The sequence below is a fragment of the Equus przewalskii genome, chromosome 21 (assembly GCF_037783145.1).
Source record: "Equus przewalskii isolate Varuska chromosome 21, EquPr2, whole genome shotgun sequence".
In the NCBI taxonomy this organism is placed as follows: domain Eukaryota; kingdom Metazoa; phylum Chordata; class Mammalia; order Perissodactyla; family Equidae; genus Equus; species Equus przewalskii.
Genome location: NC_091851.1, coordinates 34,926,550 through 34,939,274, shown reverse-complemented (window position 1 = coordinate 34,939,274; position 12,725 = coordinate 34,926,550). Strand labels below are relative to the sequence as shown.

Sequence of the window (12,725 nt, the reverse complement as noted above, 5' to 3'; positions counted from 1 at the left end):
GCAGTGGGGCTCAATCTGGGCAACCTGGGAAACAGTACAGGACACACCTCAGATTTGTCTTTCCCGAGGGCAAGGAAGCCAGGGCACTTATCCTCCAACTTTCATTCCTAGTGGGTTGCAAGTATCCCCCAGGTCCCTCTGATCTGCCGCTCGCCTGCACCAAGCATATTTTCAAGACCAGGGAAAGCCCCAAGGCAACCGACCCCACGTGCTTGCAATAGGAAGCTGACTGCTGATCTAGAAATGTGAATGCCAAGGGCAGGAGTTCTCAAAGTGTGAGCCCTGGACCCGCAGCATCAGCATCACCTGGGAAACTTGTGAGAAATGCAAATTCTTGGGCCCCACCCCAGACCTACTGAATCAGAAACACGGAACTGGGGCCCAGCCATCTGTCTTTGAACAAGTCTTATGGGGGGTTCTGACACGTGGACAAGATTGAGAACCTCGGACCTGGGAGAAGACAAAGGAGGCCTCGAATCACCTGCTATGGTACCGGCTCCATTAGCCAGCTGAGGAAACCGAGCAGCTAAGAGGCAAAGTGACCCATCCGAGGTCACACAGAGAACAGGTGGTCGAGGTGGGTCTTTTGCCTCTGTCCGCCATGCACGGAAATGAGTAACTTTCCCTACTTGGTCGTAAATGAGCAGCATTTGGACTCTAGGTGGGGGCCGAGGGGGAGGTCTCAAAGCTCCCCTCCCCCACAGCGCCACCACTTTCCTCCACTTTCTAAACCAAATGTCTCCCCCTGGTGCATCCAAATGGTTCTCGAAGCTCTTCTGGGAAGCCTGCCAAGCCAGGTGCCCCTCTCTTGGCTCCCAGCTGCCCTCACAGCCTCCATCCGGGACAAGCCCTCTCCACCCCCACCCTCCAGGCAGCAGGACACATTGGAAAAGTCCAAAGCAGCTTCTTTGGGGGGAATGGCTGAGATCCCTGGGTTAAACCAGCCTGGCCTCATCCTCATTACGAATCTCAATCTTTGTGCCGCCGGGGCTTTGCGTTGCTCTTCCTTCTCCTCCTTGTCCTACAACCTTCCTCCCCTCCCCTCTCCTCCCCTCCCCTCTGCTCCCACTCCATCTGCTGCTCCTCCTGGCTAGGCTCCCCCTCAGTTGGCACAGCAGGAAAAGAGAACAGGACGGTTTATTTTTATCCTAAGATACTGCTGGCGGGGAAGGGGGCACCATCTGACTGAGAAGCTGCAGCTCCGTTAGCAGTTGGGAGGTCAGAAGGAGGAGGCAGGCCCAGGAGCTCCCCAGGAAGTAGCTCTAGATGTAGGTTCCAGAGAGCACGCAGGTCTGGGAGAAGCAGGGCAGGACCAAGAGCGGAGAGCTCTGGACACCATTACAAATTGCTGTGTGACAGTAGGCAAATCACTTGACCTCTCTGGGCCTCCATTTCCACCTCTGTTAAAGAGGGAGGGAAGGCTGCCAGCCCTGCCTGCCCCAAAGGCTGTTTTTGTGAACAGGAATCAAACGGAGAGAACCCTTTGCAAACATGATGTCAAATATGAGCACCCATGGAAACCGCCCTGGTGGGATAGCAGCCTGGGGTCATTCTTATTTATCCTCAGAAAGTGCCCTGATTCTGTGAGCCTGACAGCACGTTAAGCAGCTCATGTCACCCAGCACATCCACCCCCGTGTTTCTTTTTACATGTTTGATGACTTTTTAATTACATAAGCATTATGTGAATTCATTCTCCTCTTGGGGAAAAAAAAAATGAAGCATTATGGGAAAGCCAAATCTTCCTTTAACCAACCCTCCCCCGACCTTTCTTCCCCAACCCGGACATTACAACTCTTCCAGCTGTGCATTTTCTGCTTATCCTTCCAGATTCGTGGTTATACCGACACATAGAATCTCTATTATGTTTATACACATATCCATGAACAATAATATCATATTGTATTGGGGTATAAGCTTTAAAAAAAAAAGTTTCCGTACCCATCATTCTGCAACCTGCTTTTTTTTTCCCACAACAGTTTTTGAGATCCCGTTGTATAAATATATTATAATTTTATTTAGCCAGTCCCCTGTTGGTGGACAGTTCAGTGAGTTCCAGCTGTTCACAAACACGCTGCTCTGGACGTTTGTATATATGCCTCCGTGGGCTCACAGAAACCACGATGAGACGTCCTGTTGCGTGAGAGGGTTTGGCGGCTGTTACTATACGGCCCTCCAAGAAGTTTTGCCTCCATCTTTAAAAGCAAGTTGGGAGATCGAATGAGCTCCAGGGCGGGGGTTCTCCGAGGTGAACTGTTTCTGAACCGCAGGGGTGCAGGCAGACCGGGGATATGCCCGGCGCCAGCTCCTCGCCCTCAACCGCAGCCGCAGCTCCCCGCCACGTGCCCACTGGCCCGCGCTGCCATGCTCCTGGACACGCACAGCCTCACTGTCTCTCCTGCACCGAGATGCGGCTCTCTTTGCCGTCCTCCTGGGTGACTGGCTGGCACCCATGTAAGGTCTCCTGCACCGGAGCAATGGAGTGGGGTCCAGGAAAATCATCCGGATAAACCGTCTCCACAGGATCCTGCCATCCAACCTTACGGTGGAGGGCCTGGGGAGCCAAGACGTGAGGTTACTCCCAGCGGCACCTCCAAGGAGCCCTCCCCTCAGGAGCAGAGGCCCTGCAGAAGCCCTGTCCCCTTTCCCACACGGACGCTCAGGGCTGATTCCATGGGTGCCTCCTGCCCCCTGCTGGCCACACCAAGGGTGTCAGGAAGCTTCCACAGTGGGAGCCAGTGGGTTCAAGGAGCTGCCCCTCCAGGCCCCATCCATGGACCCCCAAACAAAGGCCCCAAAGATAAGGGTCCTCATGTACTGAAAGCCAGAAAAGAACAACAAATATCAGATTTTGCCAACTGTGCCGGGGCAGCCCTGGGAGGAGGTGAGCTCTGGAGATGACAAAGGCTGGTGCCCAGGGACCCAACAGGAGGAGCCCTGGAACGCAGCATGGGGGCAGAGTTCTGCTGTCACCCTACTGGCCGCAGGGACAGACCCTGAATCAGTTTAACTGCCATATAGGCAACAATGAGTCAATCTTTCTTTCTGGTTTGCTGAAACTCTGTTCTGGTTCCCAGGGGTGACCTACCTTATTTTCTGGCTCCTTGGCCACCTTTCCTAGAGAGAGAAAAAAAAGGGAATGGGGAGTTGGTGAGGCCACAGGCCAAATCAGGAAACAGGTGCAGTACCTTATCCTCCCTCCCTCCCTCCCGCCCACATCACCTCCCCACCTGGGCACTCACTGATACAGGCAGACAGCAACAGGACAGCAAACAGGATCCCCATCGTGATGGGGATCACTACCAGAGCTCTCATCCGATTCCGGAAACCTGGAAAAATCGAGGCTTCAGCGATGGCTCCCCACCTCCATGCCCGAAGCAGCTGCGCCTTGCCGGACTGAGCTCATCTACATCAGAGGTTTCAAACAGGGGGCCCTGGTAAAACGTGGCTGGCAGATGTCTTAGTGTGACCGGCACATTTAAAAAGAGTTTTGAAATATTTGCCAACATTTTAAAATTGGGAGATTGCATATTTAAAATCTACATATCTGGTTTCTCTTAGAAATTTAGAAGATCTGGCCCCACTGGGCCAGCAGCCCCACCTGGCACCCACCGGCCTGCACCAGCTCAGCACACTCCCCACCCCTCCCTACTCTCTGCCCAATGCTGAGGTCCAGCATCGTTTATGTCTGCACTGTTGCCTTTGTTATAGAAAAATGGAGGGGAAAGGAAAGTATTTCTTGAACCTAAGTCTCTATTCTCCATGGGAAAATGAAAGAAAGACAAACAGGCAGGTCAGAGACTAGGGTGAGGCCAGTGAGACACTCACCTCGGGACAAAACTTAAGGGGACACAAAAAACTCGGTAATCAAGATACACAATATTTTAACGTCATGTTTTGAAACATCAGATCAGCAAACGATGGCTCATAGGCCAGCCACCTGTTTTTTAAATAAAGTTTTATTGGGACCAAGGCTGGAATTAGGATGAGGTGGGTGAGGCAGCGTCACGCAAGGGCAGGGTCAGATCCGGTCTTTAAGTTTTGATATTTTGTTCATTATGGACTTTTTTGCATTAATTTTTATTTTTTTAAAAAAATACGGCATCAAAATGTTGTTTATCTTGATTACTGCATTTTTCTGGCACCCCCTTAAATATTGCGCCCCAGGTCAGTGCCTTGCTCAGCTCACTTGAGTCCCAGCCCTGCCAAGAGGAAAGCAAACTTTAAGAAAAAGCAAAGAGGGTGTGTTTTTCTTACTTCTGACCTTTTCCATTTATTAACATGACCTGCCTAGTCCCTATAGTTATTTGAGTCTGTGATCTGTGCTATCGGGCAACCTCCTCATTCTAAAATCAAAACTGAGGCCTTGAGAGGAAACAGCATCACACCATGCTGGTAGTCGAAGTGCAGGGTGGCACGACAGCACTGACGGAGCATCTCCGAGGTGCAAGAGCCCATGCCAGGCACTTACACCAGCCTACTAAGGGTGGCACTATTAGCATCCCATTTTACAGATCAAGAAACTGAGGGTCAGAGAGGGGAGATGACCTGCCCAGACTCCACAGATAAGTGGCAGAGCTGGGATGCCACGACTCCAAACTGCCTCCTCCTGTCACTTCAACTCCCCTCCCTCTTTCCCCACCAGGTGTTTCTGTGTGCCTCAGTCTCCCCCTCAATTCGCCACCCTCCTAGCCTGCTGCCGGGGCCCATTCTCCAGGACTCACCACAAACAGCATCAGTCTTGTTAGTCCCTGCCTGTAGTTCCACCAGGCCTTTGGTATCACAGCTGTGTACAGACACATGTGTGCACACGTGCACACACACACACACACACACAGAAAGAGACATTAAGTTTCCCCAACCAAAATATTTCCAACCCCAAACAGAGATAGTCAACAACCAACAAGTCCAGGTTCGCTGAGCAGCTATTATGTGCAACCTCCTACGCTGGTTATTATGGGAATAACACAGACTCTGTGCTTAGGGAACTCAGGGGTGCAGAGAAAAGATTGTTGCACATCTTGAAGGAGTAATAATCGGACAGTCTCTAATGAGTGCCAAGTTTTGTGACAGAGGCGAAAGTGAACTGGGAACTGTTCAGAGAAGGGGAGACAAAGTCCACAATGGCTGGAATGGAGAGATGAGTTCAGCTGCATAATTCTCTGTTATCGGGGCTGTCCTGTATACCACAGGATGTTTGGCAGCATCCTTGGCTTCCACCCACTAGATGCCAGTAACATCCTTCTCCCTAGTTGTGACAACCAAAACGTCTCCAGATATTGTCAGATGTCCCCTGGGGAACAAAATTGCTCAGCTGAGAACCTCTGGTTTAAGGGTCATTCAGAAAGACTTCCCTGGGGAAGTTAGATCTAAGTGTACCCTGCAAGAAGTAAAATTTAGAGCAGCAGTACATTCTAGCTAAGCAGGACAACGTGATGCAAGGGATTAGGTTGGTGGAATGCCAGGTGGTGTTCGGGAGCTACGGAAAATTGGTCCTTTAGAACCAGATCACTGATAATCAGCCTGGAAGGTTTCGACTGGAGTCAGCGGGTGAGTCACGTCAGCATCCAACCAGATGACTTCAGCAGTGAGAGGACTCAGCTGACCAGAGAGCTCACATGAGGAGAAATTGCAGCAAAGCGGCCACCAGAAGGCCACTGCGGGAGCTGAGATATGAGATGAGGGAGACCCGGTCCAGGGTGGTCCCAGAAGGAGTGGGGAGGCACAGACAGAGAAGGACACCCCAGAGAAAAAAACAACTGACGTGGAGAAAGAGAAAGAAGCTTCAGAGAGAGCACATGCATGAGAAGAGTCTTACATGAGAAGAGAGCCCAAGAGTGTGCAAAACACTTTCACCTGCCATTTCCCCAAGCATGTGAGATGAAGGTCATTCCCATTTTCCAAATGAGGACACCGAGGCTCAGAAAAAAGGGGGTCACACACTGACACAAACTGCACCCTTTCTAAACTGCAGTGAGGGTGGAACCCGGCACTCTGATTCCACTACACCAAGGTGCCTGCAGTTATCACTCAACATTTGTTGAGCACCTGCCATGCATCGGGCACTGTTCTACGCTTAAGGGATACACCAGTGGAAGAAGAAAAAAAGCCAAGTCTCTACACTGAAGGGGATTGCAATCTACTAGAGAAAGGCAGACAGTACAAATAGCAAAGTATATATGGGACACTACTATTTGTATGGATGCTGTGTGTGTCTGTGTTTGCATGTGTGTGCATTTATTTTTTTTGTACACAGAATCTCTGGAAGAACACACAGGAACACTGGCTGCCTCTAGGGAGGGGAGGGTAAAGGGAAGACATCACAATAGGCCCTTTTGTGCTTTCTGTCCCATGTTCCTGTCTTATCCATTTTTTAAAATTCAACATAAAAAGTTAATTGGGTGTGTGCGTAAGGGTACTCCAGGCAGAAGAGTTTGATGCAAGAGAAGGAACAGTCTGTTGAGGGGATTGCACAGAGCAGGATGTGGGAAGAGATCAGGAAATGGAGCTGGAAGATCAGAGGCCACATGCAGGAGCCTGGGTTCCATCCTAGAGGCACAGAGAGCCATGAAGCATTTTAAATAGGGAGTGCTGTGACCCAAACTGAGCTGTAGAAAGCTCACTTTGGCAAGAGAATGGAAAACCCGCTAAAGGGGAGAGACCAGAGGCCGGGCAGCTGGTGAGGGGGCTAAAGCATCATCCAGACCGCGTTGATGAGGCCCAAACTAAAGTGGGGACAGTGGAGATGCTGGGAAGGAGAAGGAATCCCAAGACATTTGGAAGGCGAGATGCCGAGGACCTGGCAACTGATTCAGGGTTGGGGGGGCGGGGGGAGAAAGAGCAGAAGACGGGTAGAAAGAAAGTAAGAGAGGTGTCACAGTGCCCCCAAGAAGGCAAGATGGAGAGATCAACAAGTGTCTATTACCACCAAGAGAGAACAGGCAAGAAAATACTGAATGGTGTCCATCTGGTCGGCCACGAGGTCACTCTAGAAGTTCTACAAGTGCACGAGTGTGTGTGGACCTGGGGAGCAGGGGCTGAAGGACAGGTGGCTGGATAGAATGGAAACAGGTCCCACGCCCCTCTTGGGGCAGGAAACACAAGGGATGAGTCCTTATACCTTGTCCAAGGGTGACACTTTTCCAAAGCAGATGATACTTTGGAGAAGAAGCCGACTGGGCAGGGTTCGCAGACGGTATCCGAAACCCCTGTGGCTGGGAGGGAGGAGGAGACATTAATCATCCCAAGGACCGCCTGTCTGGCCCTCAAGGGAACCGGTGGACAGACAGGGCAGGAAGAACCGCCTGCTTTAAGGACTCTTCCCCCTGCATAATGCTCTCCTGACTGCTGCAGCCCCTGGGAGGGCTCCTCCCACCGCCCTCCCCAGGCAGACACCCATGGTGCGAGGTGGAACCAAGAAGGTTCCATTTCCTGCTCACTCTAGCAGAGATTCCCACATAGGTTAGCGTCTCCATCCCCTCCGCCTCTGGGGCTGAGTGCCCACTGCCCAGCCCCTCACCTTTGGCCCTTGGCTCCTCTCTCCTGCCTCTAGAGCTGATTCCCAGACAGGCCACTTACCGAGCTGCTTGACCCCAAGACCAGGGGCGCACGGGCTGTGCAGGATGCAGCTTTCACAGGCATCGCTGGAACAGTGTTGGCCCTCATGACATATGCAAGTGGCGTCTGTTGTTGAGGTGCCTGTCCCCTGGACCTGGAGGCCTAGGTCTGAGCAGAGACAGGTAGGAAGGATGGGAACCCTTTGCTGGTCGTGCTCAGGGCCCCGCTCCTCACCCTTCCTGCTATTTTTCCTTAGACCCTCTTCCAAGTAGGGATGACAAACAAATTATTTAGCAACCAGTACAACTCAGACTCCAACCAATCAGAATGGACCGTGGCTATAAAAAAACCAGAATGGCTACACGGTCAGGAATGAGCTGGAATATCAGTCTGGCTCCCAAGTGCCCCTTCCCCAGCAGCCCACGCACTGGGGTCGCAGTATTTGTGCTGGTGACAGCGGCTCTCTCTGTTCCAGGTGTCTAGGAATTCGCCTGCACCGCAGGGAGAGCATTCTGTTTCGGTGATCCCTGTGCAGTCATTCACCAGTTTCTTTCCTGGAAAACATCAGGAAATGAGGCAGGTCCAGCCAAATCTAATGAGTCAGACACTTACCGAAAAGTGATCAGGCTGGGCTTTAGGGCGAGGGATTCAAAGCTGACAGTCTCGGACCCTTCCAGCCTTCATAGTCTGGTGGGGGACATGGAAGAGATAGGAACCCTAGTCCTGGGTAGGCAGAGAGGGAACCCAGAACATTCTGACAGCCCCAGGCAGGAATGGGAAATCCCAGGGATGGTTTATGACTCAAGTTTATAGTTGACACAAGGGGTCTGCATCTGTGAGCAGACCAAGAGGGGTCCCACTATAGAGCTAGAAGGTTGGCATCTCACCTGGCGGACACAAATCACAGCAGTGACTGCCAGATAGGTATTGGTTTCCTTTGCATGCAGTGGCTTGTTCTGGATGGACCTAAAAAGAGAATTGGGCAATTTGAAGGGATCTTGAAATCTCTGCTGTAGCCTCCCTGGCAGGAAGGTGAAAATCAGCCAGGACAGAGGTTAGAACTGAAGTGGAAGTGCTAAGCAGAAACATGGAGGCTGCATATTACTTGGTATCTTTGTTTGTAACTGAACTGCCAATTGGTATGATTACAAAAGCACCAGAGAATCATCCTGGTACTCTACAAAGTGATTGCCCTGGAACCTCGCAATAGTCTCTGAACTAAAGAGATCTTCCTTTTGGCTTGATTCCTGAGTCCTTCCTCTTCCCAAAGACCCAAAAGCTCATGAGGACTCCAGTACCGCCCCCAGAGTACTGAGGCTGGCTGGCTTCGGCTGGTCCTAGTCCTGGCTGGGGCTATATTTAGCACCTGGCCTCTTCCTTCTAGACTTCTGCTCCCCACCCTCTTCCCCTCTCCAAGCCTCAACATGTTTTCTCCCTCCAGCCCCTCATCATCTGATCATCCAACCCCACCCTCGTGAAAGGCCAGGATTGTGAAGCTCCAACTCTTTCAATTTACAGATGGCGAGACCAAGGACCAGGGTCACTTGCCCAGGGTCACACAGAGATAGAATCCAGAATGAGAATGAGGACTCAGGTCTCACTACTCCATCAACTTGGGTCTCACCTGCACTATTTTTACTACATCCAGGTCCCACCCATGCTATTAATTACTTCCTGTTACTCTAAACACATTTATTTTAAATGTAAACCTTCTATCATCGAAATGAGAGAAGAACCAGTATCACTTCTCATAAATAAAAGGTAACCCTAAAAATAAATTCAACAGAAACAAAACCATATTATTAAACTCCAGCTGGCTGCTTGGCTTGCTGACAGCCCTCTGCCCCAGGCCTGCTCTTGATTTTCGTTTAAAAAGGAAGATTAGTAAGCGCTCGAGGGGTATTAACTTTATTCTATCTCCAGTGACTTCCTCTTTGAAAAACTGAGAAGGATTTTAAACAGAACTGTAAAGTAAATCTATGTTGTTTAGTTCCATAGCTATATACTCCCTAAAATCTTCCCACATTTTGGGAACAACCAGCGAAAAGAGCACAAGTTTGAGAGCCAAACAGCTTAAGGCTCTGATCTTGACTTGGTAACACTTGCCAGTTATCTTGCTTCTCTTGGCCTCAGTTTTCACATCTCTACAAGGGGAGTAACAATACCTGCCCCACAGATTAGGTTATGAAGATGAGAAAGAATATATGTATACGGCCTGGCATAGCGTCATAGTAGGTGCTGATTAAATGGCAGTTTTAATTATCAAACCTATGTGAGTATCTACTTGGATGCCTAGCACCCTGGTTAACTGGCTGACTGGCCAGGATCCTGCCTAATTGTGGCTCTCATTCACCCTGGATGGGCAAATTACTTACGGAAATGTATCTTACCCCAAATGGGGAAGGAAGTAGAAAAGGCTGCTGCCCCCACCATCATGTCACAAGTCACCATCCTGTGAATGTTCGCCTTGCAACCTTGTGTACCTTCCCACCGCGCTTCCAGAGCAACGAAAGTCCTCCATGCCTTATTCAAACACACGAGAAATAGAGCTCCTCCTCTGAGAGTCTGTCAGTCCCCACTTCCCACTCTATAGCTCCCGGCCTTCTGACACAAAGGAGCCCAGGACCAAGGCTTGGAGACCCCCATCATCTGAGAGGCAGGCTCAGGAATCAGGCAGATGTACATTTATATTCAGGTTCCACCTAGCTAGGAGAATTTTGGCAAGACATTTTCTCTCTCTGAGCCTCAGTTTACTCATCTGTATAACAGGGGAGTTGAAAGAAATCAGACTGAGAATGCGTGTAAAGAATTTTGCCCAGAGCCTGAAACAGGAAGCTCTCAATAAATAGCCCCTGCTATTGTTGTCACAGCCCAGCGTCTGCCTGGAGCCAAAATTGGAAGCATGCTCTTGAGAAGCCCAGACCTTTTTTCACCCTACCTCCCTTAGCTCTTCTCCGACTCCTTCCCACAAAAGCCCTCTTCCTCCTCCCTCCAGCTCCACCCTCTTCCTGCCTCCTTTCTCCCTAAGAGCCAATGCTTAGAATGAAAATGAAAGTTCTGGGACCAGAGCAGCTTCCCCCACTGACTCTTCCCTTACTGCCAATTCCCCACCACATGGGTCATTCCTGCCCAGACTTCATGCCAGAAACTACAGCCCTCGAAAGTAGGGGGAGGCCAGAGGGGTTGGCATGAGAGGGTCAGATACCTGGGGGATTCCCAGCCTCCTGAATGAGGAACTACAAAAATACATTTAAACAAAAAGTGAGTCAAGTGTGGGCTTCTGAAAATCCCGGAGATACGCTTGGCTGGGCATATCTGAGCCCTTCTGGTTTCTGGAGAAACCCTTGCTGGTCTCCTAACCCTTTCTTGGGTCCTATGAACTGTTCATTTCCCCCAGGGGTTCCCTATGTCATCTTAAATTCAGCAGGCAGTGACAGCCTTGGGTATTCTAACTAGATTGGATCACCCTGAATTTGGGGGGGGGGGGGAGCAGTGTTAAAAGTGTACCTTCTCAAAGAAGTACCTGGGCCTCTCCACCCACCCCTTGTTCCCACAAGATGCCCTGGAAGCAAGCAGCCCCAGCTGGCAAGGAGATGATAACCACTCACAGAGGCTGGCATCTGTCCACAACGAGAAAGAGACAGGAAATCTGCCGGACCCGCCCCTTCCCTTGGCCGGCCTCTCTTCCCACTTCCGAAACCCCTCAGCAGTCTCTGTGTGTCCAGCCTCTGAGGCAAACCCAGACTCCAGCCTTTCTACCAAAGGCTTAAGGCTCCCAAAACCCCACCCCAATCTGCGCCTTCTGTGCACGTTTCCTGCTGTGCCCCGACTACGACGCGCCCTCGGTGGGCTACCTGAGATCCCAACCTGGGAGGAGAGAAAGGCAGCCCACCTCATTCAGCCAGGACCCTGGTACCTTACCCAGCTTCCACGCACCCTCTTATCCCCCCAAAATCAACTAAGGAGGTCCCTTCCCCGAAGTTATTGCTTCTCTTCCCATTCCCCACTCTCAACTCCCAAACTCCCCGGTCGGGTCGGAGCAGAAACTCAACTCACGGGGGTCAACAAGCAGCCCCAGAGGAGACACTGCAGAGGCAGACGAACCATGGCGAGGTGAGAACCAGGCGGCGGGAGCGGAGGGCGCGCGGACCGGGCCTCTAGTAACTCCCCTGCCCCAGCCCGTGGCCCCGCCCAGGAAGGGGGCGGGGTCTTCGGTGGACCAATCGCGGCCACCCTCGCTGAGGGGGCAGAGCTTCAGGCGACTCCCTTCCCTGGGATTTCCCCAGGACTTTCTCAGGAGTTCAATTTCCCCAGGAGTTCAAGGGACGCACTTTGGGAAATGGGGGGAGGCAAGGGGGATGGTGCCAGGGAAAGTCCTTCCTCCTTGCATTCTGAGACTACAAAGGCCAAGCCGAAGAGGGCAAGGAGCCAGCTGGCTTCCAGCGGGGACTAAGGGAGGAAAGAGACCTGCCCACGGGCGCTGGGAAGATGCCACAGGGACCCCCACGGTTCTCCCCCGCCGACTCTGGGAATCCCGGCAGAACCGAAAGCGTCTCCATCGCCGATGGAGAGACCTGAGGAAGTTCCCCCCATCCCAGAAAACAGGAAGGTCTCAGCGGGGAATGGGAAGGGGGAGGGCCGGGGAGGTGTTTCAAGGGAAAGAGTTTCCCAACTTAGAGTTTCTGTCTCTTTCAAAGGAAACTCCCTCGCAAGGGCGCAGCGTCCCAGCCTCCCCATCCTTCCATTCATCCATCCATGCGTCCCCACCAGATTCTGTACCGTTCCGGTTCCCATCCGGCACCTGGAGACAGGCGTTTGGAGTACGTCCCTTTTGTGGGATCGTCGGACATCCTTGAGAGTCTTGAGACACTGGGGACCCTCTCCTTCTGCAGAAATACACACACCCTTGTGCATACATTTCCCGGGTTCCCAGCCCTTGGCCCCATTCTTGAGCCAGTGTTAGCACTCTCTGCAGTATAGGACACCTGGGTTCTGGTCTAGGCTCCGCCTCTCATGGGCTGAGTTCCCATGAGCCTCAATTTTCCCCCAATGAAACGTGAAGAGCTTGAACAAGACAGTGGTTGAGGTGCTGACCCTCTAAGCTCTGAATTTCTGGGCCAAGCCAAAAGGCCAGGCTGCGCAGATCAGGGAGGATGGGAGAGGAGGGAG

At 51.7% G+C, this 12,725-nt stretch overlaps 1 protein-coding gene across 2 annotated transcripts; it reads right to left on the bottom strand.

The window, feature by feature from the left end:
• Positions 1-1,878: 1,878 nt before the first annotated feature.
• On the bottom strand, positions 1,879-11,890 carry CD40 (CD40 molecule). Of its 2 annotated transcripts, none has more exons than XM_008521643.2 (9): positions 11,613-11,890; positions 8,444-8,522; positions 7,985-8,110; positions 7,578-7,724; positions 7,120-7,213; positions 4,724-4,785; positions 3,242-3,328; positions 3,088-3,116; positions 1,879-2,553 (listed from the first exon to the last, which is right to left on the bottom strand). In XM_008521643.2, the coding sequence occupies exons 1-9, from the start codon at positions 11,661-11,663 to the stop codon at positions 2,386-2,388; spliced, it is 843 nt and encodes a 280-aa protein (XP_008519865.1). In that variant the 5' UTR covers positions 11,664-11,890; the 3' UTR covers positions 1,879-2,385. The 2 variants fall into 2 exon arrangements, with proteins under 2 accessions (XP_008519865.1, XP_008519864.1); XM_008521642.2 differs by having other exon boundaries at positions 3,230-3,328; positions 11,613-11,766.
• Between the last annotated feature and the right edge of the window lie 835 nt (positions 11,891-12,725).